This window comes from Eschscholzia californica, unplaced genomic scaffold (assembly GCF_041429995.1).
Source record: "Eschscholzia californica isolate CP2 unplaced genomic scaffold, dmEscCali1.0.p SCAF_2, whole genome shotgun sequence".
Classification (NCBI taxonomy): Eukaryota; Viridiplantae; Streptophyta; class Magnoliopsida; order Ranunculales; family Papaveraceae; genus Eschscholzia; species Eschscholzia californica.
The window spans coordinates 61,398,799-61,424,483 of NW_028238309.1; the positions used below are offsets into that span (position 1 = coordinate 61,398,799).

The 25,685-nt window shown below is 37.7% G+C and overlaps 3 protein-coding genes across 6 annotated transcripts; 2 read left to right on the top strand and 1 right to left on the bottom strand.

Moving 5' to 3' along the window:
• Nucleotides 1-5,617: 5,617 nt before the first annotated feature.
• Nucleotides 5,618-12,311, top strand: LOC147559925 (kinesin-like protein KIN-12B). Its single transcript, XM_086661882.1, has 16 exons — nt 5,618-6,138; nt 6,512-6,649; nt 6,870-6,953; nt 7,055-7,180; nt 7,275-7,334; nt 7,416-7,469; nt 7,553-7,645; nt 7,731-7,826; nt 8,041-8,186; nt 8,389-8,538; nt 8,618-8,747; nt 8,840-9,889; nt 9,969-10,067; nt 10,175-10,327; nt 10,436-11,278; nt 11,721-12,311. The coding sequence occupies exons 1-16, from the start codon at nt 5,818-5,820 to the stop codon at nt 12,039-12,041; spliced, it is 3,864 nt and encodes a 1,287-aa protein (XP_086518008.1). The 5' UTR covers nt 5,618-5,817; the 3' UTR covers nt 12,042-12,311.
• A 1,244-nt stretch (nt 12,312-13,555) lies between these two features.
• Nucleotides 13,556-16,720, bottom strand: LOC147559926 (Pentatricopeptide repeat (PPR) superfamily protein). 3 transcript variants are annotated; one of them, XM_086661885.1, is made up of 2 exons: nt 15,058-16,720; nt 13,556-13,911 (listed from the first exon to the last, which is right to left on the bottom strand). In XM_086661885.1, exon 1 carries the CDS (start codon nt 16,567-16,569, stop codon nt 15,151-15,153), a length of 1,419 nt encoding a protein of 472 aa, XP_086518011.1. In that variant the 5' UTR covers nt 16,570-16,720; the 3' UTR covers nt 13,556-13,911; nt 15,058-15,150. The 3 variants fall into 3 exon arrangements, with proteins under 3 accessions (XP_086518011.1, XP_086518009.1, XP_086518010.1); XM_086661883.1 differs by having other exon boundaries at nt 13,556-13,928; nt 15,058-16,623; XM_086661884.1 differs by having other exon boundaries at nt 13,628-13,923; nt 15,058-16,679.
• Nucleotides 16,721-18,356: 1,636 nt separating this feature from the next.
• LOC147559927 (U11/U12 small nuclear ribonucleoprotein) lies at nt 18,357-24,425 on the top strand. Of its 2 annotated transcripts, none has more exons than XM_086661888.1 (5): nt 18,357-20,080; nt 20,898-21,012; nt 22,394-22,501; nt 22,629-23,460; nt 23,591-24,425. In XM_086661888.1, exons 1-4 carry the CDS (start codon nt 18,657-18,659, stop codon nt 23,400-23,402), a joined length of 2,421 nt encoding a protein of 806 aa, XP_086518014.1. In that variant the 5' UTR covers nt 18,357-18,656; the 3' UTR covers nt 23,403-23,460; nt 23,591-24,425. The 2 variants fall into 2 exon arrangements, with proteins under 2 accessions (XP_086518014.1, XP_086518015.1); XM_086661889.1 differs by having other exon boundaries at nt 18,555-20,080; nt 24,227-24,425.
• The last annotated feature ends 1,260 nt before the right edge of the window (nt 24,426-25,685 follow it).

Genomic DNA, 25,685 nt, shown 5'->3' on the forward strand with positions numbered 1-25,685 from the left:
TAAAATAATTATTTCGTAGAAGGAAATATTTTTTTTGTTGATTTTATGTTTGAAATTTAGGTTTATTAACAAATCTTAGGGGGTAAGGTGGGATTTTGGTCCAATACAAATTTGGATTTAGAAATCTTTAGGATTTAAGAGTCCTAGGATTCTTGGTAACCAAATGGACCAAGGACTTATGATTCTTACCAAATTTCACTTTTGATAGGAATCCTGCAACCAAACACGCGATCAATGATTTTGGGGGGCGGAAGACTAATTTCTTTCACACTCTCTCTTTATGATAAGGAAGGATGAAAGAAATGAAGGAGTTCGAACAAAATATTATACAAAAATAGGGATTGAAGTTGAATAAGACATTTCTCTCATTTCAGAACCCACGGAAACGTTTATTGGTCCGAGCTGGCCGGCCATTTCGGCCTAACGCCGGCCAGCGTTACCGCTAAATAGCATTTCTCTATTTTTTTCACATGCCTGAACCTTTAACCCATGGGATAAAGTTTTGTTAGAAACTTTTTAGCTTAATCCCCTTGTTTGAATTAATATTTTAGCTTACCCCCTCGAAAGATTGTTATATTAGCCTATCACCTTCAGATAACGTATTCTGTCATCTTAGAGTTAAATTGGTACATGTGTGTGTTTCACACATGGCCACTTGATCAAAATTCCATTATATTGGCATTGGAAGACCCATAGCCAATATTCGGAATGCACTAGACCGATCTCAAAACTAAAGTGTTCAGTAGATGAGCACTTGCTCGTAAAGTATTGTTGCCAACCCCAACTAATCCTCAACCGGCTTAATTATTTTGGTTTAATTGCATTTACTTCTAATTTATAGACTAAATATAGATAGTGAGAAACAATTTCATGCTAAGCTTGTTGTCGGAAGAAATATATTCGGATTGGATTCCAAGGCGATACATTATTTATTTTTGAAGCAATCATTTCGAAACTTCGTTTATAACTTCATTACTGTAAACAAATTTGTTACAGCTTTAGATTTCGCATAAAATAGCTTTGGTTAAAGTTGGGCAAGCGATCTACAATTTCCCATCCACATTATTGTTCTATGCCCATCTCTTTTTTCCAATGCTGGATCCGTACATGCCACGCTCTAGCCATCTCCATCTCCATTTCGCTAACTACATAGTATTAGCTTGTGTGCAACCCACCTCGTATATTGCTCAATCTTTTTGTGCTCGGTATTCCTTGGCCTAATGGCCCAAATGAAAGCTCGCATAATAAGGTCAAAAAAAATGTGAGAAGACAAAAACACTAAAGCGAAACTAGGCCGCTGACTTTGGGGAATAAAGAAAAATCTCTGGAATATAAAGACTTCGGTCAACCATATTTGGTCTGGGAGCATATTCATTTTAGTCCAAAAGTGAAGATTTATCACTAATTTGAGATATAGTGGAGACAGGTGTTTTCCTGAGCAGAGCCATCCTAAATTGGAAAGATCTTACGCAGTAATGAAAATAATATGTTTTAATGCAAACAGTTTGATAAGATCTCAAAGTTCAGAGACCAATATGTACCCTAGACTAAAGAAATTGGCGTGTAAAAAGAAAGAATGCAGAGGGTGTACAATAAGTTACACAAGGATTGACTTGGTCTGAACCAAAGAAGGTAGAACGTTCTCTGAAAGCCTCCATAAATCTTGCGTGTCATTGTAAGTGATTATATTTAAGCTTTACTATTTATTTAATTTGTGCAAATAGCAAAACTATATTAGTTTATTGCTTCATTATTTGTTCCTTTTGTGTTGTTGATCATAAGATAAAAATATTCGGTAACCAGAATGGTTAAGAATGGTAAATATAAAAAGGACTTTTACTTCCCAATTACCATAACCAACCAATCCATTTGAGAATATCTTAATCGTATTCACAACACACAGGAGATTGGAAGTAATGAAACTAACTACTTGCACAAACGTAAACGAAAAACGTAAATAATAACCACTCGCAGTGACACGCAAGACTTATAGAGGTTTGGAACATATCCTATTTGAGTCGGACCGAGGAAATACACTATAAAAGCAAAAAAAAGAGCCCATAGGGAAAAAGATAACCTAAAAATGATTTTGATAACTCAACAATCAATACTTGAGACTGGGATGTTAAAAAAGACTCCTTCTTTTCGAGATCCTAAACGACTTTTTTTGGGAGAAAAATGATATCAAAATATAGAATACCCAACAACCGAAAAAGAAAAGAATACAGTTTAGCGATTAAAACCCAACAATAAAAAAATAATAGACAATGAACATGAAATTATCCACAGCCACCCTTTAAATAAATTTTAAACATTTCTTGTCATTGACAAACAAGAAATTGAAAAAAAGAAAAGAAAAAAGAAATCAAGGAACTTACAATTAGGTAGAATTGGTGTTGTAGACAATAGGTAGCTCTCTCCCCATCTCACAATTAGAGTCTCCCTATGATTTAACACCATCACTCTAATCTAAATATTTGACAACTTCAAGAGAATTATCTCTAGAGAATTTTGGGTGTGTTGTGAAGTTGCAAGGAGTCTCCTATTTATTAAGTTTTAAGACACCCAATTTAGTAATACCATTAAGTTGGAGGATTAGGATGAAAACCCATGATCTTAGAAATCATATAGAACTTAGATATTGTTTTAGTCAATTTAGAAGATCTTATTTGCTTTTTGGTTCTTTAGGCAAATGATGGGGAAAAGTCAATTTTTTTCTAAATCGTCTAGTAATTTGGCAATCTTGGTTAATTTTTGTGTCCATCGCTCACTAATTATCAAAGATCTCTCATTATTTTCAAATATAGTGGAGATCCCGCGTTTTGCGGGGCAGAGCCGTTAAAGATTGGGGAGATCTCAGGCATTAAAGAAACAAATGTCAATTTGGTCGGAGACAATCCCATATTCTCAGAATTAGAAGAGTCGTGCCATGAGGTTATGGGATCAAATCCTAGTGGAAGCAATTTGTCACGTAATTTATCCATGTAATTAATGAAGAATATATTCCCTCGGTCCGAAGGAATGGTATCCTTCTAAGGGAATGTCCTTTGACCAAGATGGCAATGCGTACGATTTGGCGAATAGGATCATAATGACCATATACGAAAGATCATTAGTCCGGTCGAATTAGGGGTCGTAATGCTTAGCTAGAAGTCAACTACGATCGTCGGATGACTTCAGTGATCCGCGGCTAACATAGACCGGATCCTACAAGGGTTACACATAAGAGTGATGGTTTGAACGGAGAGAGATTGACTAGATATAAAGTGGCAAATAAGTGGATTGGATCCATTATTTAGTTTTCGGAAGAGTCCGGACAAGTATACATAAACCCGGGCTAAAAGGGAGCCCGGGAGTGCCCATAAAGGGGTCGGCCATGTGATGGCTGACCTTGGAAAGGGGCTGGCCAGCACATGGCCGGCTAGACCCTTAAGTGGGCCGGCCACAAAGCCCATAATTGGCTATAGTGGTCGGCCACACCATAAGCCCTAATTTTATTTTGTGTGGGGACTTCTAAGGATATGTCTTAAGTGAGATATTTTAGGAAACCTAGTTTGGGACAAACTCCTACACCATGTTCCCTATAAATAGACCTCATTAGACATAATTATGTATGCAATCAAGAGCAAAGTTAAGAGAGCTTTTCAAGAGAGAAAAAGCAAGAAAGAGAAAAAAGAGTTTTCTCGGTTATCTAGTCAAGAAGAAAGTGTTCTTCATCTCAACCTTCAAAAAGGTCCAAGCTGACTCGAAGGAGGGAATTCAAGTCATACACTCGGTGTCTCAAGTAGATGAACTACAGTTGGAGTTCTTGATCTTCCGAATCTAGTCGGAATTTTGTTCGTGAGAAAGCGATTAAGGTAATCTTTTTTCCATTCTAGTTCATTGATTAGTCATGTAAATATCGATCCTGGATGTTTAGTGTTAACATATAGATGTTTGAGATTCCGCAAAAACCCTAGATAGTGTATTAGATACATACGTAACCCTACAATTAATACAAAAATAACGTAAAGGTAGAAACATAAAATGACCTTAAAGGGTTTTTAAGGTTGAGGATGTCTTAAGTGAGGGTAGCGGGAGTGTTTATTCACTTGATGATGTACCTTCATATTATATATTCCTGGTGTATATAATATGATATATGACTCTTTGGGTCCATTGTGCAAAAAAAGTCTTCTTTTCGTATTCTACTTATCATCATATATATAATCACTGCGAATTGGGAATCCCACGGATTTAACAAATTGAGGCACTTTTAACATTGGAAGTGTCGGGCCTAAACTTTATGCATAGCACGTTACGCTAGTATATCTAGGTGTCTGAACAAATTGAACTACTCGAGCTAAGCTCTGTACAAAACACGAAGTCCGAGTTTAGACCATTTATTTGCTTGTGCAGGGTTGGACGAGCCTGTTAGGACCATTAGGTACATGGACCGCTCCAATTTCAGTTGTATGAGTTGGGAGTCAGACCCTCCAAATCATACTCATAGTTCGCCACCCCTATAAGGGACGTGTTAAAAGCGCCTCTCGGAAGTGTTAAGGTGTTCTTTTTGAAATGTCAGCATATTTTAAGGGGAATGACTCTGTATCTCGAACTCGTGACCTAGACGGTGGAAACTAACTTAGTAACCACTCCAGTCAAAGATTGTTGACTGTGTTAAAGTAATATTCTCACGGCAAATGTTAAAGGGAAATTTTAAAAGCCCCCCCCCCCCCCGTTTTTGTTAAAAGACCTCCCCGCTAAAAGCGCCCCTCATTATAACCCATTTGGTTATAAGGCCCCCTCTACAAAAGAGCACCTCCTTCATCAATATTTGACCTAACGGCAAAGTTAACGCCGTTAGGTCAAACTTAACCCAAGACCGGTGATGTTGACCACGCCACATCATCATCTTCTCCGGCAGGGTCGCCGGCCGGCCAAATTTTCGGCCGGCGACCTTCAAAATTTTTTTTTTTAATTCTCTCTCTTCTCTCAAAACAAATTTTTTTTTTAAACTCTCTCTCTCTCTACAGATCTAGAGAGAGCAGATCCATTGAAGGTCTGCGAACAGACCTTCAAAAGGTCTGTTCGCAGACCTTCAATGGATCTGTTTGCAGACCCATTGGAGGTCTGTGAACAGACATAGATCTGCTCTCTCTCTCTCTTTCTCTTTAGATCTGTAGAGAGAGAGAGAGTTTAAAAAAAAAATTCTGTTTTTAGAGAGAATTAAAAAAAAAAATTTGAAGGTCGCCGGCTGGAAATTTGGCCGGCCGGCGACCCTGCCGGAGAAGATGATGATGTGGCGTGGTCAAATGATGTGGGAGAGAGAGAAAATGAGATGGAAGAGAGAAAATGTGGGTGAAATACACCTTTAAAGGGGTTTTTTTTTCACCCATTCAAAGAGGGGGGCCCTTTAACCAAGCTAAGTCAAAGGTCTTTTACTAAGTCAACGAACCCATGGGGAGGCCTTTTAACAAAAACGAGGAGGCCTTTTAAAATCTCCCAATGTTAAAGAGTGAAGGGAATGGCCGCCTTTAACACAAATAGGAAGCCCTTTTAACACTCCTATGAGAAATTCAAATTTCTTGAGCTTCTGCTAATGTTCTTTAATTCCGCCACGTGGCGCATTTGATCTATGGTATTTTCGTTTTTATTAATTTCAAATTGTAGGTATCCACCCCTCTTTCTAACGGCTCTATTTTTCTCTTTCTCTCTCTCTCCACTTTCTTTCTCACTGTCTGTTTTCTCTCTCACTATAACCAAAAGATTTCACTTTCAAGGTTCTCTCTCTCTCTCTCTAAATTCCCTCTTTCTCTCTCTAAAATTCTTCAGAAGATGAAGAACTATATGCAACCTAAAGGTGGAATCCTCAGAGAATACAACAACACAATCGAACACGTTTCATCTCCAAACCCTAAACAAAGATCATTGCGAAAACAAAAGTCTTCAAAGGAAAACGCTCCTCCTCCTGATGGATTTCCCGAATACCCTTCGTCGCCGTCAGTGGTGGCTAAAACACTTTCTTCCGCCGGAAAGATTAAAAGTCCTCTTCCTCCTAGACCACCATCTTCAAACTCTAATCCCCTTAAAAGGAAACTTTTTATGGAAACTGTTCCTGAAAATAGCCTTCCTGGATCTTGCGATACTGGCGTTCAGGTAAATTTTCAAAAACCCTAAATCAAGATTGTCGATCTTTCTATGTAGAAATTTGTGTGAAATGGTGGATTGGATTATTTTTCTTGATTTGGTATAATGGGTTCTGATGGTACCTGATGTTTAGGGTTTTTATGCCTCTGATTAGTGAAATTGAAATTAGGTTTTTATCCCTCTATTTCTTCCCTGCTCTCTACTTACTTCCCTTTTTCTTTTTGATCGTTTGAAAAACTAAAGCATTTATCTGATTTGTGCTATTCTTTCTCTCATCTGAACTTAACTTTTGACTAAAAAATTAATCTTGTAATCAATTGCTATGAGATTATGATTTGGGTATTTGGGTTTTAAAATCTTTGAGGTTTCTTGATTGATGCAGGTCATAGTAAGATTACGTCCTCCAAATGCGGACGAAGAAGAAGGAGACATGATTGTACAGAAAGATTCAGCTGAATCTTTGTCAATCCATGGGCAGACCTTCACATTTGACTCTGTTGCTGATACAGGGTCATCTCAAGTAAGAATACTTCCACCTTCCTTCCCTTTAGTAGATATGGAGGAGCTTACCGAAATACGTTTTCTATACATTGCTTGATGGCCTCCCCAAATCTAGTCCCTTCCTATATGGACCTGATGAAATACCAATTGCCTCTAAATGTTAGATAATTAGTTTTTTCAAGAAGGTCTACTGTTTTGTTCTATGCTTCTAATTGTAACTTCACTTTCATTTCTTCCAGCATGACATATTCCAACTAGTAGGCGCTCCCCTTGTGGAAAATTGTCTGGCAGGTTTCAATAGTTCGATATTTGCATACGGGCAGGTAATTTCGGCAGTAGAAACGATTGTGTTCATTGTATTAATTCATATTTTTCTTTCTTTGCATGAAATGAGGTTGAATTCTAACTTGCTTAATTCTATCAGACGGGGAGTGGAAAGACTTACACTATGTGGGGACCATCCAACGCCTTGTTGGAAGAAAATGCATCTAGCAACCAACAAGGTTTAACACCCCGTGTATTTGAGAAACTATTTTCACGCATGAAAGAGGTGAATTTTAGTTCCGCTGTTTCACTCAAACCTACTAAAATATATTTGACGTTGAACTGCTAGCGCTTGATACCTCATACTTTTCCTTTTGCAGGAGGAAGTTAAACATTCTGACGAGCAACTCAAATACCAATGCCGATGTTCTTTTCTTGAGGTATAGAGCTGGACTGCTGTTCGTATTTTCAGTATCAAACTGAGTTCTATTTTCCTGACAATTAACGTTTTCCTTTAACAGATTTACAATGAACAAATCACTGACCTGTTAGACCCAAGCCAAAGGAATCTCCAGGTAAAATTACAATATGCTTACTTTACTAATCCTTCCTTGCTTGATTTCAGTCTCTTTAGCTTATATTTTATTTGCTCTTTTAGATAAGAGAAGATGTAAAGTCTGGTGTATACGTTGAGCATCTTACAGAGGAAGATGTATCTTCAATGAAAGATGTGAGGCTGCTCTTGATAAAGGTGCGAACAGATTAATAAATTTTTTACATTATCCTCTGGTGGATTTCCTGTCGAGTTATTTACACTCCTTTGCATAATGATACAGGGATTATCAAATAGGAGGACTGGTGCAACAAGTATAAACTCAGAGAGTTCTCGTTCACATAGTGTCTTTACTTGTGTTGTTGAGTCACGATGTAAGGTAAATTTATAGTCTGTATTCATTCTAAGATTTGTTTTTCGACTACCAATTGATTAGTTACATTGGAGAAGGGTGTTAGTGTATCATTTTCAAAGGATATCTTATCAAATGTGTAATTTATGACAAAGTTTAACCAGTAAAGTTGAAATTATTGGCCTCTAGCATATCTTATAAACTCTTGCACTTCTAATCAAAATAAATTGTCCCTACATAGAGTACGGCAGACAGTTTAAGCAGTTTCAAGACGAGCAGAATAAATCTCGTTGATCTTGCGGGATCGGAAAGACAGAAGCTTTCAGGGGCTGCAGGAGAACGTTTGAAAGAAGCAGGGAATATTAACCGATCCCTCTCACAGCTTGGGTATGATTGTCTTGCTCGATCCTTAATCAAATTCATAATTTTTTTTCTTGGTTTCAATTCCAAAAGTTGGAGTGCAATTTAGCTTGTAAGTGATTTAGGCCCCTCATTGTTGGCTAAATTGAATAGCTAATAGCTCTGCAAATGTTTCAAGAACTTAGAAGGTGAAGAGACTGCTGACTGATACTCATTTTGGGTTTTGCAGAAACTTGATAAATATTTTAGCAGAAGTTTCCCAATCAGGAAAACAGAGGCATATCCCGTATAGGGATTCGAGGCTGACATTCTTACTACAGGAATCTCTTGGTGGCAATGCAAGACTAGCGATGATTTGTGCTATTTCTCCTGCCCAAAGGTAACCTTTAGAATCTAATTTGCTGTAGAAAGTTTCATTATCTTTTAATAGGAAATTGACGAGGATAAAAATAATGCAGCTGTAAGAGCGAAACTTTCAGTACCCTGAGATTTGCAAAGCGGGCAAAAGCCATTAAGAACAAGGCAATTGTGAATGAAGTAATGCAAGATGATGTGAATGTCTTACGAGAAGTGATTCGTCAGCTAAAGGTACTACACTGCAATCTACTTTCCCCCGTCCCGCTTGTAGGTGATTAATTTCAACTGAGTAAAAAAGTGATTCATGTTTGTTATATGACCAGGATGAACTTCTTCGAATGAAAGCCAATGGAAATAACTCATCAGAAGCTAATGGAAGTCATACAACAAGTTGGAATGCTCGTAGAAGCTTGAATATCTTGAAAATGAGTCTCAACCGACCTATGACACTAGCGCATATTGAAAATGATAGTGATGAGGAGATGGAAATCGACGAAGAAGCAGTTGAGAGGCTCTGTGATCAAGTAGAAAAGAACATCAGTGAAAGGATTGTTGGCAGTGAGAACATAAGCAAGCCAACTTCCAGCTTCAATGATGTAAGAGGTCACCAACCTAATGATCCATCGGGAAGTACATGTTCTGTTGATCAGAGTTCTGAGGTAGCTGATGTTAATCTTGAACCGCACCCACTAGAGTCAGATGGAAAGTCAGAATGCGAGTCTGCAGGGGAGAAACCTTCTGAATTAGTTGAAGGAGGTTCAGCAAATAAATCTCTCCCACGTGATTCTCTCACACGTTCTACTCTTCACTCTGACCTTAGGATAGCATCTATCAAGGCGTCCTCAGTGCATAGTCCACCATTGAGTGTCTCGCCAAGAGTAAATAGCAGCAGGAAAAGTCTTAGGACATCATCAAAGTTATTGGCTTCCCAAAAAAATTTAGTAGAGGGGAAACAATTAAGTACAGATGAGCTGCATTTATCTGTTGAGCAACCCTTAAAACTTAGCTCCTTAAATGCTCTTTCTCATCAATCAAGTAAGACTGATAACCTGGCAGTAAGTCTCCATCGTGGTATTCAGATAATTGATAGCCATCGAAATAGCTCGGCTTTCAAACACTCTCCTTTTAGATTCTCGGTTAAACCTTTAGAATTGAAGCACCTTTTGCCAGTTGACAAGGTTGATGTGGGAGTTCAAACTCTTGCTCAAGATCAAGAGGAACATTTAGAAGATGAGACAGATCATCTATGTAGTAATTGCAAGAAGAAAAGTCATCTATTTGATGTTGAAGAGGACAATGACAACTCAAACCTGCAGTTAGTACCTGTTGAAGTATCTCCATCTGCTGAGAGATCCAAGAATCAAGTCCCAAAGGTATGTCTAAAGTGACTAAGAACATATGTTAGCTGGTTATGTTGTTGCATTTAATAATGAGTCTCTTACAATCCTATAGGCAGTCGAAAAGGTCTTAGCAGGAGCAATAAGAAGAGAAATGGCATTAGAAGAGTTCTGTGCCAAGCAAACTGCTGAAATTACTCAACTAAATCGTCTGGTTAGTCTTGTTGTATTTTTTTTCAAGACTTCAGCTAATTTGGAGGGTGAAGTCGCGAAACATATCTCTGGGTGATTTTTCTTACTTTTCTTGCTTTGCTTGTGTAGGTCCAGCAATATAAACATGAGAGGGAATGCAATGCTATAATAGAACAGACAAGGGAAGAAAAAATTGTTCGTCTGGAGAGTCTCATGGATGGTGTTTTACCCACTGAAGAGTTCATGGAGGACGAATTCGTATCACTTAAGAATGAGCATATGGTATGAGATATATTTATTTTTACTTGCATAACTGGTCTATAAACTGAAGTCCTTTTACTGTTATACATGTCTTTGCTGCTATCCCCTAATTGATTTATTTTTATGCAGCTTTTGAAAGATAAATACGAAAATCATCCTGACACATTGAGGACACAAATTGAACTGAAAAGAGTTCAAGATGAGCTGGATAATTACAAAAACTTTTTTGATATGGGGGAGAGGGATGTGTTGCTGGAAGAGATTCAGGATCTAAGAAGCCAATTGCACTATTATGTAGACTCTTCTTCTCCATTCTTATCTGCTCGTGGAAGTCCTTTAAAACTCACACATACTTCAGAGCCTAAATCGGCATCATTGTGTGCAATTCCCGAGTCATTATGTGAAGTTCCCGAGTCAATTAGGCAAAGTGCTGAAGAGAAGTATGAACAGAGCTTTGAGGATAGAATTGAAGAGGAGAGGCGTCATTGGGTCGAGAAAGAAAGTCACTGGATTTCTCTTTCTGAAGAATTGAGGATTGAACTTGAGGAAACACGCTCTCTTGCTGAGAAGCAGAAGGCGGAACTCGACTCTGAGAAAAAATGTTCAGAAGAGCTTAAGGAAGCAATGCAGATGGCAATGCAGGGACATGCACGGATTCTTGAGCAGTACGCTGACCTTCAGGAGAAGCATCTCGCTATGCTTGCAAGGCAGCGGAAGATGCAAGAAGGAATAGAAGATGTTAAAAAAGCAGCAGCCAAAGCTGGAGTAAGGGGTGCGGAATCTAAGTTCATTAATTCTCTCGCTGCTGAAATTTCAGCACTAAAAGTGGAAAAAGAAAAAGAAAAGCGATACTTAATGGACGAGAAGAAGGGGCTAGAGGCTCAGCTTAGAGATACAGCTGAGGCTGTACAGGCTGCTGGTGAACTACTTGTCCGACTTAAAGAAGCAGAAGAAGCTGCATTTATTTCCCAGGTTAGTATTCCGTATCGATTAAGAATCATGCTCGCTGATTTCTTCTGTTTATACAATACACTGATATATACTACCATGCACACTACCTTGACTTGAGACTTGTTTTTTCTCTACGATTTTCTATTTTACGTTCTAATTTCAGAGGACACCTATCGGTGTGCCATGACCAAAAATTATCAGTCACCTTAGTGATGGGCGCCATTACAAAAAATTCTACATTATTCCACTCCGAGTCCGGTAGAAAGCTATGCATGGCACGCCTTCGGAATAGAAGGCTATGATTGTCGATCAGTTGTTTCAGTTCGCTTATGTATAGTATCATTTTTCCTTGCTTGATTAGAATTTAGGGTTCTTACTTTATTAGAATTTGGACTTCTTGCTTGATTATCATTAGTCCATTAAAATCATCCACTGAATAAAAACATGGTTTAACATCTTGCAGAAGAGAGCCATAGAGGCAGAGGAAGAAGCAGAGAAAGCATACAAACAAATCGACAAGTTGAAGAACAAACACAAAAAGGAAATTTCTACTTTGAACCAATTTCTAGCAGACGATCGTCTACCAAAGGAAGCACAAAGACCTGTCGAAAATGACACGGATACCGCCAAATATGATCAAGAAGATTGCAAAAATAATGCTGGTGGTGATCAATGGAGAGGAGAGTTCGAATCGTTATACACTTCGGAAGAAGATACTAAAGAATTGTCAAAACCATCGGAGGCGTTTCCGTGGTTTTCGGGGTACGATAGCTGCAACATTTAAAGTGGTAAAAATCGAAAAAAAAAACGAATAAAAAATGTGTGTATCATTCTCAGTTTTTTGTTCTAATAGCTAATATGGGTTGGTTGGTGCTTGTTGTACAAACTACAGAACTTGTTGTTGGTTGGTTACATTACAGGTAATACCAGTAGTTCTGTTCTCACCATTTGTGAGGACCAAGATATTGGTTCTCTTACATATATTGTGTTTAAACCTAATTTGGATTGTTTCTTTGATTGAAAGAAGAAAAAGATGAATAAATGAATCTTGTTTAATTCCTTTCTTGCTTTTTTTTTTAATCTCTCAGAATGATTTTATTGCGCCAGAAGTCCTCTGCCTGATGGCTTCTTTCAGAGATAAACCTAAATTACTTGGATACTTCATGTTTTGCCTTGATTTGTTGAATTCAACTAGGGTTAGTTCCATCTGGTCAACCTCCGATTTATCCTCTGTTTTGGATTTGTGAGTTTCTAAAAAGTACTTTCCCCCTCAACTCCGACTTATCCTCTATTTAGGATTTGTTAGTTTCTAAAAATCCTAGCTTTGTCTTCTTATTTAAACACATGCTCACAATTTAATTTCAGCAGAAAGAAAGATGGGTTCTGATGATATCTCAAATTGTGTTTTGCCAGTGAGACCAACGTATGTTAACTTATACAAGTGGCCGGAATCTGATGTAGAGTTGAGTAGCGGCAGTCCTTGTGGTGGTGGCGGTGGTGACGTGCATAGGAGTGTTCAGATGAGAAGATTTTTTAGTAGACAAAGATATTTGAGAAGTTACACATTTACAATAAAGAAAGAAACTGTTCCTGAGATGACAAGAAAGTGTCTCGAGAAAGTATTTCAAAAAAATAAAAGAAGCATTAATGGTGGCCGTGGAAGTGATAGCCGTGGTCGTAGTGGTAGTAACCGTGCTGGCGAGAGGAAAAAGTGTACGGAGCAGAGAAAGGCGAAAAAGAATTTATTCTCTCTTTGTGGAAGGTTGTTATCCTGCATTTCCACACGGAAGCGAAGAAAGATTAGCACTAATTTTGAGACTAGTTAAACGACTGTTCTTATTCGAAAGTTTAGTTAGAATTTTAGTTGTGATTATATGGAAATAGAGAGAGAAAGGGAATAATGTATAATAGGAAGATAACTTTGATGATTAAATTTATTAATATTCTTTTTAGTTTATTTGGTGTTTCGTTTTTCCTACGGGAATTGCTTTTGCTTTCTTTTCCTCTGGCTACTAAGATGTTTCAGTTCGCTAGGTTGTCATTATCTCAATCAGACTTATTACATAGTCAAGGATTGAATAGGCGTGTATTCCTGACAATGACTTCTTAACTTAGATTTACATTTTGTTTGGACCCTAGTCAATTCAGATCTCGAGTCAAAACTTTTAATGAGTTAGAGATAGCATAAATATCAACGAGGCCTTAATGTGCTTGTCCTCAATTGATCAAAGAAATTTCAAATTAACACAATTACAACTAAATCTGGAAATACAAAATTTTCGAGGAGAAACTCTATAGTGATCCATAACATAAGTATTGTTATTCAACTTAAGGCGAATGCTGGAGAACTCTTACCAAATAAGATAAGACTGCACTATAACAACTTCAAGCATAAGTTAGAAACAACTATAGCCTTTCGAAGTGTTTGTCATCTAGACCAGAAGCACTTCCACAGTTTCCGGAAAATATTCACCAAACAAAACCAGTAAGCCACATGTGCCATGGCGTTAAATCTAGGTTTATAAACAGCACTTGGACATATACCACTGAACACTTTAGAGGTGCCAAGCTACTAAAGCATACCCATGACTTCAGACTGTAACTTATCCACTAAATGGAATCGAGCAAGTGCAGCTCCTGAGATATGTCTCGACCTGCAATGAGAACTAAACTGGAGTCGGTTAGAGCATTGTATCATAAAGAGATATGTGTGATTTATCTGCAGGAGAGAAAAGAAAAGGCATATTCCCCTATTTATTGCTATAGTACTCCCAACAGTTCTCTTCATTTTCATATTTTCGAGAACGTCGCTGTAATTTTTATGTAGATTGTAGCTTCCTCATTTCAAAGGTATGTGGAAAACATTTTATGCTTTCGGAAAGGGTCATAACGAAAGTAATAAGAACGAGCATTATAGAGGATGGGAAGAGTTTGTACAAAATAGTATAAACCAAAATATAGACTTCCCCCCTACATAATTAAAATGAGACCCCCAAGAGTGAAACCCAAACCCTAACCAAAATATAGTGGACTCGTCTTTTACGAATAATAATGGAGGTTCATAACCAACGTAAAATTAACATCCGAATATCGGATGACTCCTTCCGTATTCTCTCCAACGACTTTCATTTTCTTTTCAACCCCCTTTCTTTTCTGCTCCAGTTCTTCAAGGGTTCTTACATTTTTTTTTGAATCATTCAAGGTTCTTAGTTTCTTACATAACATTCTAATCCAGGATTAGGGTTTATACTTTATTGTTGATTATAAGGATTCCTTAATTCGATTGGGGAATGGTACAGAATAGAGACGGTTGCTTACAAATTCATTTCTTATATGTTAAATCCCTAATTCACTTAATATATACATAAATTTAAGGGAAGAGAACTGGTGAGTGGGGCGAAAACTGAAACTTCTTACTTCTCAACATGCAGAGAATTACTCTGCACTTCCCTACGACCATGAAAAATACAAGTTGACCCGAAAACAACCCCCAGGGTCGAACAGTTTAACCTAGCGCAGTTCAACTATATCAACACTTTTATCGAACAGAGCAAATTTCTCAACCCTAGTAAAGCTAAAAAATATAGATTGAATTAGATAAAACCTTTAGAACTTAAAAATATTTCGGTACTAATAATGAAATGAAGGAAAAAGGTCCAATCATTAAAAAGACTTTCATGTAAAATTAATCTTGGATTCAGGTAGTTAGATATGGCAATCTTGTGTCCGCAATATATATGCAGAATGAGAGCATATGGCAAATATCAAGAGAAAAAGCGAAATGCGCAGAATTAACCAACCTGTCGTAAGTAGCTTTCAAATCCAGTCGAGCCAAGATGATGGAATCGCTGTACCTAGACATTTTCTTGAGACAGATATTTCTTTCTCAATTCTCAAGCACCACGAAGGGATATCTCCAATTCCTCTATCCTCTTTGCCAAATCATGCTTTCCACAATTCTTCAACCCATCAGTAACCATATCAAAATTCTGAGTCCTAGGTGCCAAGTTTACCTCCGTCATCTCCACCAAATAATTTGCAGCCTCGACAAATCTCCCTCCGCGAACGCACATCTTTATCAACATGGTATAAACAGGTCTGTTAGGTGGATGCCCTTGAACTTTCATATCACTAAAAAAACTAAATGCATCATCGAATTGACCATTCCTACAAAGTGCTTTAAGAATTGGAGCATACAAACTCGGGAACGGCTTATGTCCATCCTCAATCGAACAATGTAGAAGCCTAAATGCTTCATCCATTTTACCCAACTTTGAAACAGCAGGAATCATAATCTTATAAGTCGAAATATCAGGAGAAAGCCCTAATTTACAAACATCACGAAGAAGATCGACAGAGAATTCAATCTCACCCGAATTACAAATAGCATCTAATAAAGCATTAAAAGTAGTTATATCAGGTAAATATCCTTCTTTAGTCATTTTTCTTACTAACCCTTTAGCAGATTCAAGATAACCAGCATTAAGCAACCCATCAATTAAAAGATCACGACCTCGAACAGGTGGATTAAACCCTTTTCTACTCATTTCCTCTAAAAAATCCTGAGCTTCTTTAAGTTTTCCAGCTGAACACCAACCATTAACAAGAATTGAATAAGTCTTTTTATCAGGAACACCACCTTTTCTAACCATTCTCCTAATTAAAGCATAAGCTCCTTGAAAATTCTTAACTTCACATAAAGCAAAAAGCAATGAATTATAAACTTCAGTTGTTTGAGAACAATTAAAATTCTTCATTCGATTAAAAACTTCGACAGCTCGATCAACAAGACCATTTCCACCATATGATTCAATTATCATAGAAAATGTTTCAGGTGTAAGACAAAATTCTTGTTTTTTCATTTGTTCAGCAACTTTCCACATAGTTTCCCAGTTTCGAGTCTTACCTAGGGTTTTGATCAGTTCTTCGTACTCCATAGTTGTTGGTTCATATCTAGGTTGATTTCTAGCCCAATTGAAAAACCTGAATGATTCAATTCCAGATTTACTGCAACTACGGAGAACTCTGTACACTAACTCCGACGTGACATTGATTTGCATCTTTTGTAAGGTTCTTTCGAAGTAGAAATCACGGCGAACGAGGTTAGAAATGTGGTGAATTGCAGCGAAGTAATCGTCATTTGAGACTCCTCCTCTAGTTTCAGTTTCGTTTTTGTCATTGATTTTGGATTTGTTAAGCTTGGTAGTTAGGGTTTGAAGTGGTCGAAAAGTTAGGGTTTTGATTAGAAAGGGGGAAAATTTAGGGTTTTGTGTTCTGAAACGAAGAAGAAGAGTGGCAGCAGAACGGAACATCTGAGTTCAGAGAGGAGTTTACACCCAAAACCAACATTAGTCGACCCGAGTATATCCCTGCCCGTATCTAGGTTAAGAAACCTTCTCCGGAGATGGAACCCCGAACCTCCAGGGACCTTTATATGTCAACACTTTAACCGCTTGGCCAACCAAGTGTTGACTCTTGGAATTAACTTACTGGCATTAGAGGAATTCAGTGAACTTCTCTTCGAATTAACTTACTGGCATTAGAGGAATTCAGTGAACTTGAGCCGAATTTGTAATAAATACCAGTCATAAAAAGTGGGAGTATCTCTTTTGTGAGGAACGTTCTTACAAATTTTTTTCGTATACAGGGGGCGCTTATGACAGGGGACATCAATAAAATCATAAGTAACACTTTTAAAACCTTCGTAATTGTGGGATTGTGTTTGGGTGAAGAACAAAATCACATGTTTATGAACTATCATAAAGACAATAATGCACTAGGATATCTAGTTTTACGAGTAAATGTTCAATCATTTGAATAAATAGCTGTAAGGTCGTCGACAATAACAATTCGATCCTACACGAAGAAAATAAGTAATGGGCCCAAGACATCCATGATTTTCTAACCCAACATCCCGGAACCAAATGGGTTTCCCAAAAGACGCTGCTACAAGCACCAGGGCAATCTATTATAACCGTGCGACCATCTTATAGTGTCGCGTGCTAACAACAGTTTGCCCCGTGCTGGGTTAAACATGTCCGACGGGTCGGACACCAAACTTCAATGGCTATTAGGGTAAGTTGGTTAATCGGGCAGACAATTTTGAATTCGCCTTACCCATTGTCCTCTCAACCCCATTAAGAAGTTCGGGTAATTCGAGTATCGGGGCGGGGGGCGGGTAACGAGTGAGCCCATGACTTAAGAAAACTCATTTTTGTTTGGAGTTTGATGGAAATCACATCCGACGGCTAGTATAAAATCTTCCTTTTGTAACTCCAATCAAAACAAAAGGGTATTAGTGTCAATAATTAAGTTCTAACTTCTTGGAACTAGCATTAGACTTTTATACCCTCACTTGTATTAGATATTATCAGATATGTCACCTTATATCAAATTAACTACAAGGCTATTGTTGACACTACATACCCAACAATTATGGGAGGAGATCGTGGGAGGAAGAGAAATTAGTGGGGAGAAAATCGGTTATGATATCCCTAAATTACATAAATAACTTCCCGTCGCCCGCCACACATATTTTTCTCTACTAAATAGGATTTTATTTCTCCATCTCTCATCTTCTCTGCAACTTACTCTATTAATTTGACACTTGATGTATGAAGATGATAATTTACAAGAAAGAATTTCAGAATGTTACAGCGTTAGCTAAGAGAGATCTATCGCGTCCGTAGGACGCGGCGGAAACCTAGTTAATTCTAAAGAGGTGATGTGAGACTAAAACCTAGTTAATTCAAAAGAGGCAACGTTAGACTAAAACTAGAAGTCTTTTGCGTTGTGCTTTTTGGGAGCTGAATTCCACATTGAAAAATAATGAAAAATTCTCGTGGGATTGTGATAATATAAACTTATCTCACTCCTTGCTCCCTTAAAGCCAATCACTACTTCAGTAACCTACTAAGAATTCTCTTGGACCATTTTTTTTTTTTTTTGTTGAAGGATTCTCTTGGACCATTGCAAAGCAATGTATTGGGTTCGTCTGATTGCCCTTAAACATATTGTTTACCATCTTAACTAAGACTAGCAACACGGATTGTTGAGCTTCATTAATTCAAAAGTTGATGTAATTTGGTTGGTTATCATTGAGTGACATAAGTGAATGCGGGTTTATAGGTAGAGGTTTTAACTCATCCCCCCTTCCTCTCCCCCCCGGCCAAAAATTGGCAGGCTGGGCAAGTTGTGTTCGAGATGGGTGTGGACGTACGTGGTCCTAGTTGGGCTCGGGTGCCCGTGGGCGGGTTGGGGCCATGGCCTTAATTCCCACCCCTGGTGGGAAATATTCAGCCGGTGAAGCAACGGTGATCATATTTCAGTCCCTGATTCCTTCTTCACCAAAACCCCTCTTCTCTCCCTCTCTATCTATCTATTCAACTGCTCTGCTAGTATGAATCCTTCAAACCCATATTTCAATCCTTCCTTCTCTTTCAATTCACCAAACCCTAACCATAATTTCAATCTTCCCCCCAATTTTTCTTACTCTCTCCCCCAAACTCTTCAACCAGTTCCCCCTAAACCCTCACCCACTCCCATCTCCATTTCTCCTTCACCTCCAGATCTTCATACCACACTATCAATCCTTAAAGATTTCATTAATCTCTCTGAATCAACCCTAAAATCAGTTTCTGATCTTATCAATTCAGGAAATCCAAATATCAGAAATAATGACTTCATATCTTGCCCTTTTGATTCTCGTCACCAAATGCTTCCTGAATTTCTCTTTCATCATTACTTGATATGCCCTTCTTCACCTTGTGTTCTAAATCCCCATATAATTGAATCCTTACATTACCCTAAATCATTTAAACCTAAAGATGAATTACAGAAAGAGAATAGGTTTGTTCAATCACTAGAAGAATCTAACGCTGATCTTTGTTTGTCTATTGATGGGTATGGAGATTTTGGGTTGAACTACTTTTATAAAGATTGCCCAGGTGTATTTTGTTATCCTGATTTAGATAGTATTAAAAAAACATTTGTTCTTCCTGGTATTTTATCAACTGAATGTTCTAATTTCATCTCTAGTAATAGTGTAGAACCTAGTGATTTACCTAGAAAATGTTTGAAGATTCTTCCCTCAGAGTTTTGCTGCATGAGAAGTGAAATTGAGATGTGGAGTAATATTCCGAGTTCATATTCGTATATAGTTCTTAGAGTGTTTATTTGTTTAGATAGTGTTAATGAATTTGATTTATTGAAATGGGTAATTTCGAATTCGCCTCGTTATCGAGTTGTCATTGATGTGCCTATGAGAGATCATATATTCTTACTGTTAAAACTTTGTCTGAAAGCGATCTCGCGAGAAGCTTATCGAACCTATAGTTCACTGGTTAGTAGAATTTCAAGTGAAGGGGAAAAAGATTTGAATTTGAAGTCTTTAAGTTTTAATTGTCCAATTCTTGGTGAAGCTATGATGTGGTTAGCTTCTCAACTTTCTATTTTGTATGGGGAAGTGAATGGGAAGTTGTTTTCTGTAAACATGCTTAAGCATTGTTTACTTAGTGCTGCATCAAATTCATTATTGTTTCCCTTGGAACATGATAAGACAGGAGCCAATTTTAATAAAGAAGATTCGAGGAACTTAGATTCTAGTATTGATAGTTTGGGTCCGGAGCTCTTTGAAAGAAAAGGTAGTGGGAATGTTGAACTTGAAGAACCAGCTGCAAAGTATGACGAGGAGACTTCATGGAGTCGGAGCTCAGTTTTTGTGTCACAAGTTGCTGCATCAGTTGCTGCTTTGCATGAAAGATCGTTGCTCGAGGAAAAAATAAAGGGGTCAAGGCTTGCTGGGTCCCTTCCCAAATCTCAGCTGTAAGCTCAAACTTTTTGCTTAATTTCCTTGCCTTGCATATTGTCTAGTTGAATCTTTTTTTTTTTTTTTTTTTTTCGTTTTTTGCTTATATCATATCTTGTGTTTGACCTTGACTGGTGCTAGTTTATTAAGATAAGATTGTAGCAATTGCTTGTTCATAAAGAATGCTTTGGGCATGAATTTATGGTAAGGTTATCTTTGATTTGCTAGTATGTTACGGGGAAGGTGTGTGGATTGCAATTTTATACAGTCTAGGTACTGTTAAGAGTTTTTGGTTGGCACCAACCATAGGGTCAACTGGTGCAAATTATTGTTTATCTGAGTCATCCGTTCATGTCTTGCCTTGGTGGATATTAATTAAGGTTCGTTAACCTTTTTTTTCTCCTAATCTCAATTATGAGAAAGAAAAATGTTGAAACTTAAGGGAAAAATAGATCTAAGATCAATAAATTATGAAATGTTATTAATAGGAACAAGTTTTCCCAAAAAAAATAAAGGAACAAACATTTGCAAGAATGCAAATCGAAGGCTCAAAAGGTCATTTTAGTTAATGTTTCTCATCCATCACTTTTTTTCCATGCTTTATATTGCTTGCTTTTGGGGATTGTAAAACTGTTAGCTGCATCGTGTTCTCTAACTTCAGTCACCATGTTGGTTACTCGCAGTGTTTAAATTTTCTTTTTCGGAATTCGTATTTCGACGGTTCAAGCTTAAGAAGCATGTTGTTTCACGCTTCATTTCAGAATTTAGCAAGAATCTGGTTCCAATTTTCATCACATGAGCAAGTTATCTTATGAAACATTTTCTGTTCAATAGGCTACATGAGTACTCATACGTGTCAATGAGAGCTTACGAGGAACGGAAAAAACGATCCAACTATAGACCTATTCTTGAGCATGATGGGCTTCTTTGGCAATGTTACCATAATCAGGTATGTTAAATTGATTATATATGGTGATGTTATTTGTGAGAAGGGATGATGTTATAGTTCTATTGAACTCATAATATTACGTATTTAAAGTGTCACCTTGCTTCAGCCTCAGTTGAAGGAAAACCTTTGGCATTGAATGAATTAGTGATGCCAGCCATATTGTCTTCAATTAATGCACCACATATGCTCGCTAGCCTAATTTTACATGGTTCAGGGTTTTACTTGGCTTGGACATATCTTAACCACCCTGGCTCTTCCACCTGATCTACACACAGAAGTTTCTCAGAAGGCACAGCTTGTATGTAAGAGAGCGTGCTTATAACCATGTCTAGAAGGTCTCCTAAGAATCATAGACTGATCGCCTTGCACATGAAGCTTCAGTTTCACGTCATCCACCACAACTTAAGAGAGTAGCCTTCTTAGGTCTAGTACCATTTAATGTAACCCTCGTCTCACTGAGCCATTTAGTTCTGGGTTTTCCTTGTTATAGGCTAGACCACCCAGGCAACCAGGCTTCTGCACCTGACCAGTATACACACAAAAGCAACTTGATTCAAGGCCCTCCTTGGTATGGACTTGCCTTTAACCACCCAGGCTTTTGCACCTTACCAATTTACACAAAGAAGCTAGCGGGGCATTACTTATATGTAAGACAAGGTTCTTTGTTATAACCATGTCTGGCAGGTCCTCCTAAGCAAACGTGGCCTAATTGCCTTACACATCTTCTGTTTCACATCATCCACCACCAGATGATGTAAACCGACCAGGCGACCAGCCACGTTGTACTTGGTTTAGGCATCACTGAGGAACACTAATTTAGTTCTACATGGTAGAAGGTTTTACCTTGCTACAGGCTTGCCTTAGACCACCCAGAAGACCTAACCAATACGTAAGACAAGGTGATAGTTATCTGAATACCTACTGGTGAATAGAAATCATATGGAGGATCATATCATCATATTTACTGGTGGTGATGGATAATTGTGTCCTGTTCAAACATGACATTGTCATATACTTCAAAGCAGTTTTAGCTTCAGTCACCCACTCATCTTAACTACCAATTTAGTAGTTTGAAATTTTGAATCCTATCGGATACAAAATGGAATATCTTCTCAAGTTTCTAGTGGAGATGAGCAGATAAAAAAGATATGTTCCTTTTCTGGACTAACTGATCAAGTGTACGTTAGACCTACCTAAATTTGCAGTTACCGAGTATTTCAATTTTTCGAGGTATCTCCAACTTTCCAGCCTTCAATAGCTACATGACACTCTGTCAATATTAATCTAAGAACTAGCATCGTTTCCTACTATTGTGGTTTCTTATCTCGAGTCTTTATAACGTTCCAACCCCTTAATTTGGTTTCATCTGATGGATTCGAAGGACTCGGGTAAAATCAAAACAAGAGAGGAGCTTTTGGCTGAGGAAAGAGACTACAAGCGCCGGAGAGCGTCATATCGTGGCAAGAAAGTAAAACGATCAAGAACAGAGGTAAGAAAAAGATTTTGTTGATTTTGCATTGGTCATATTATTGTGCTGTCTTCCTTTTATTTAAGGAGGACATGAATTTTTGCTCATTTCCATTTGTGTTATTCACTTAATCGTTTCTTGCTTGAAGGTTATGCGGGATATAATTGCGGAGCACATGGAGGAAATCAAGCAAGCAGGTGGAATTGGGTGCTTCATCAAAGGATCTTTAGAGTGTGACATGGCTTCCGCTGAACCAATTTCTGTACATGATGTGACTTCTGATGATATGTTAAAAAGCAGTGGACACAACTCATCTGAAACAAGTAGAGAGAATCGACATGGTTACAAGAGACAATCATCTGACAATACAATGTTAGCAAGAATAGAGGATGCTCCTTCTAAAGATCACATAAGGAGCAGTGGCTCGAAGAGTTCAAGTCATCAGCAGGGACATGAATCTCATGGGTACCGTGAATCTAAAGAGGATTACAGCAGAAATAGCAGAGATAACAAACACGATAGAGAGTATGATTCCAGACACCCAGGAAAAGGAAGTCATGAACGGGCACAGGATCGACATAGGCATCGAAGTGAAAGAGATGAGCGAGAAGGGAGTAGGAGTAGATATGACAAACGTGGCTCTGTTTCTTCCAGTAGCTCAAGATACCGTGATAGCAGATCTTTCTCATCTGTCAATCCCCGTAGCGATTTTAGTGAGGGGGAAAATAAGCAGATCTCCGAAGTTAGTGATAGATATAGAGAGAGAAAACATGGAAGGCATAGATCAGAATCTGTAAGACAAGATGTGATTGATGATAGGTATGACCCTTTAGGATCAGATAATAGATATGAAGATACATATGATGATGTTTCTACAGGCAGCAAGTATGCCAGACTAGACAAATCGTACAAATCCAAATGATATAAGCATTGTTCGTAGGAGAATTAACACATTGCAAGTAGAGAGTTCCATGATTATGGTACGATTTCCTGAAACCAATCTCTTTGTTTTAAGTATTTGAGTTTCGGATTTTCAAAGCATTTTCGATATAAAGTATTATTTCTTTCGAGGTTATGATTATAACATCCTCTGTTAACATAACTTTGCAGCACAAAATATTTCAGGCTTCAGGATTTTTTTCTGCATCAGTATCCTCCCTTGTATCCTTAAATCATATTCTTTGGTACTTTGGTAGTTATTGAAATCTTTCATTTTCGTAACCATATACAAACGATCGTAAAGGCGAAATAGTAGCTACACGATTCGTGTAGTACCAGTTATTGTCTCTAGGTGTATTTTGTGTGTTGACCAAGAAAAACTTAATACTTGTTAATATTTTTTTTTTGAAAAGGTTACTTTTATGTATATCTACCGTATAAGTAAGCATCTTAGCATATTTTTCATTTTCATCTCTGAATTTGATATTTTTCTTGTTTATTACCATTTATATCATCTCTAGAATTGCAAAATTGTGGAACTGACAGTTTTAACCATTTCTCATTTAGAAGCATTAGTCGTAATAGCAAATCCCTTTTCAAGGGTGTTCAAATTCAGAAGACAAAAATTTGCTATTTTTTAAATTTCCAATTCGCATATTAATGGTAATAGGAGCTGTTTGTTTTTCCTTTCTCTTTTTAGTTGCCTTTCTCCTTTCTAATATTATATAAACGACTCACTTCATGTCTTTGTAGGTTGTATTCTGTTTGTTCTAATGTTTCAAACCATGCTTCATCTTCCTTTTGTAGGCAACAATGACGCGGTGAAGATATGTATTGGGTTTTTTAAGTCTTTCTTCACTTTGGGTTTATGAAAGGAGGAAAAATCAGGTTGTTAAGATGGTCTAACAGGTTCTATTTTGTTTTTTGTTTGGGTTATTTTCTTTGGAGGGTTGTATAAGTAAGAAGAATGATGAGATTTGTGGAAAGGTTGGATTTCTTAGGCCAACTGAAATTTTTTTTTGAGTTAATTCCTATATGGCCCCCTACTTTGTGACCAGCTTCCTTTATGGCCCCCTTTTTTTCGTAAATTCAAATATGACCCCTATTTTCAGGTAAATGTCATTACTACCCTTCCTAATTCTAAATTTAAAACATTAAAACAAAATTATTTCCACCTCACCCCTCACTCCCTCCACCTCATCTCACCCTACACCTCACCCTTCTCTCTCTCTCCAATTCACCTCTCTCTCTCCAGCTCACCTCTCTCTCTCTCTCCAACTCACCCCTTTCTTCTCCGGTGAGTGGCCGGCCGGAATATTTTCTGGCCGGCCACCTTCAAAATTAAAAAATAAAAATAAAAAAATTCGCTCTCCTCTCTCTCTAATTTTTTTTTTTTTTTAATCTCTCACCTCTCTCTCTCTCTAAAACTCCGGCGAAGGGGGTTTTCCTTCGCCGGAGGATCTGTTCACGAACAGATCTGTTCGTGAACAGCTCTCTGTTCACGAACAGCTCTCTGTTCACGAACAGCTCTCTGTTCGTGAACAGAGAACAACTCTCTGTTCACGAACAGATCTCTGTTCGTGAACAGCAGATCTGTTCACGAACAGATCTGTTCGTGAACAGATCCTCCGGCGAAGGGAAACCCCCTTCGCCGGAGTTTTAGAGAGAGAGAGGTGAGAGATTAAAAAAAAAAAAATTTAAATCCTGTATAAACAATGAATTATATATAACCAATTATGTTTCTTAGAAGAACCCAACAATGAAAATCTAATCTCCATTAATTTTTTTTCTAAATTTCCAAGAAATACCCATTTTCTAGGATATGATGACAGACACTTAAACAAGCTAACCCAAAGAGATATAAAAACCTTCCATTTACACTTCCTTAAACCCTACTATTACCCTCCAGTCTCCAAACCCACCTCAATGTCTTTAATAAAACATCATCACCATATACCAAATTAAAAAGCAGAGTATGTGTTTTCCATTTTCCAAATAAGAACAAAGGAACTAGTTTTCGCACAAGTTAAAGAATTTGAGAAATGAGTTACCTTGATTTGCCCATCAACATCACTAAAACTTATCTGGGCATTCATATCTTTTCCTGAGTTGTTCATAGCTTCAACAATCTCCAAAACCATGGAAGGTATTTCGGAGGAAGTACCCCAAGCTTGCCATTCTTTCAAGCTAAGACTTGACCCAGGTTTACCTTCTTCTCTGAAATCTTCTCTTGAAGGCAAAGAAGAAGATTTGGAGAATGACCCAT

Coding starts and splice junctions, on each gene's coding strand:
- LOC147559925 (XM_086661882.1), top strand. CDS start 5,818: ATGAAGAACTATATGCAACCTAAAGGTGGAATCCTCAGAGAATACAAC. Junction 9,890..9,968: donor CCAAGAATCAAGTCCCAAAG/GTATGTCTAAAG, acceptor ACAATCCTATAG/GCAGTCGAAAAGGTCTTAGC. Junction 10,328..10,435: donor CACTTAAGAATGAGCATATG/GTATGAGATATA, acceptor ATTTTTATGCAG/CTTTTGAAAGATAAATACGA.
- LOC147559926 (XM_086661885.1), bottom strand. CDS start 16,569: ATGTTCCGTTCTGCTGCCACTCTTCTTCTTCGTTTCAGAACACAAAAC.
- LOC147559927 (XM_086661888.1), top strand. CDS start 18,657: ATGAATCCTTCAAACCCATATTTCAATCCTTCCTTCTCTTTCAATTCA. Junction 20,081..20,897: donor TCCCTTCCCAAATCTCAGCT/GTAAGCTCAAAC, acceptor TCTGTTCAATAG/GCTACATGAGTACTCATACG. Junction 21,013..22,393: donor GGCAATGTTACCATAATCAG/GTATGTTAAATT, acceptor ATGGATTCGAAG/GACTCGGGTAAAATCAAAAC.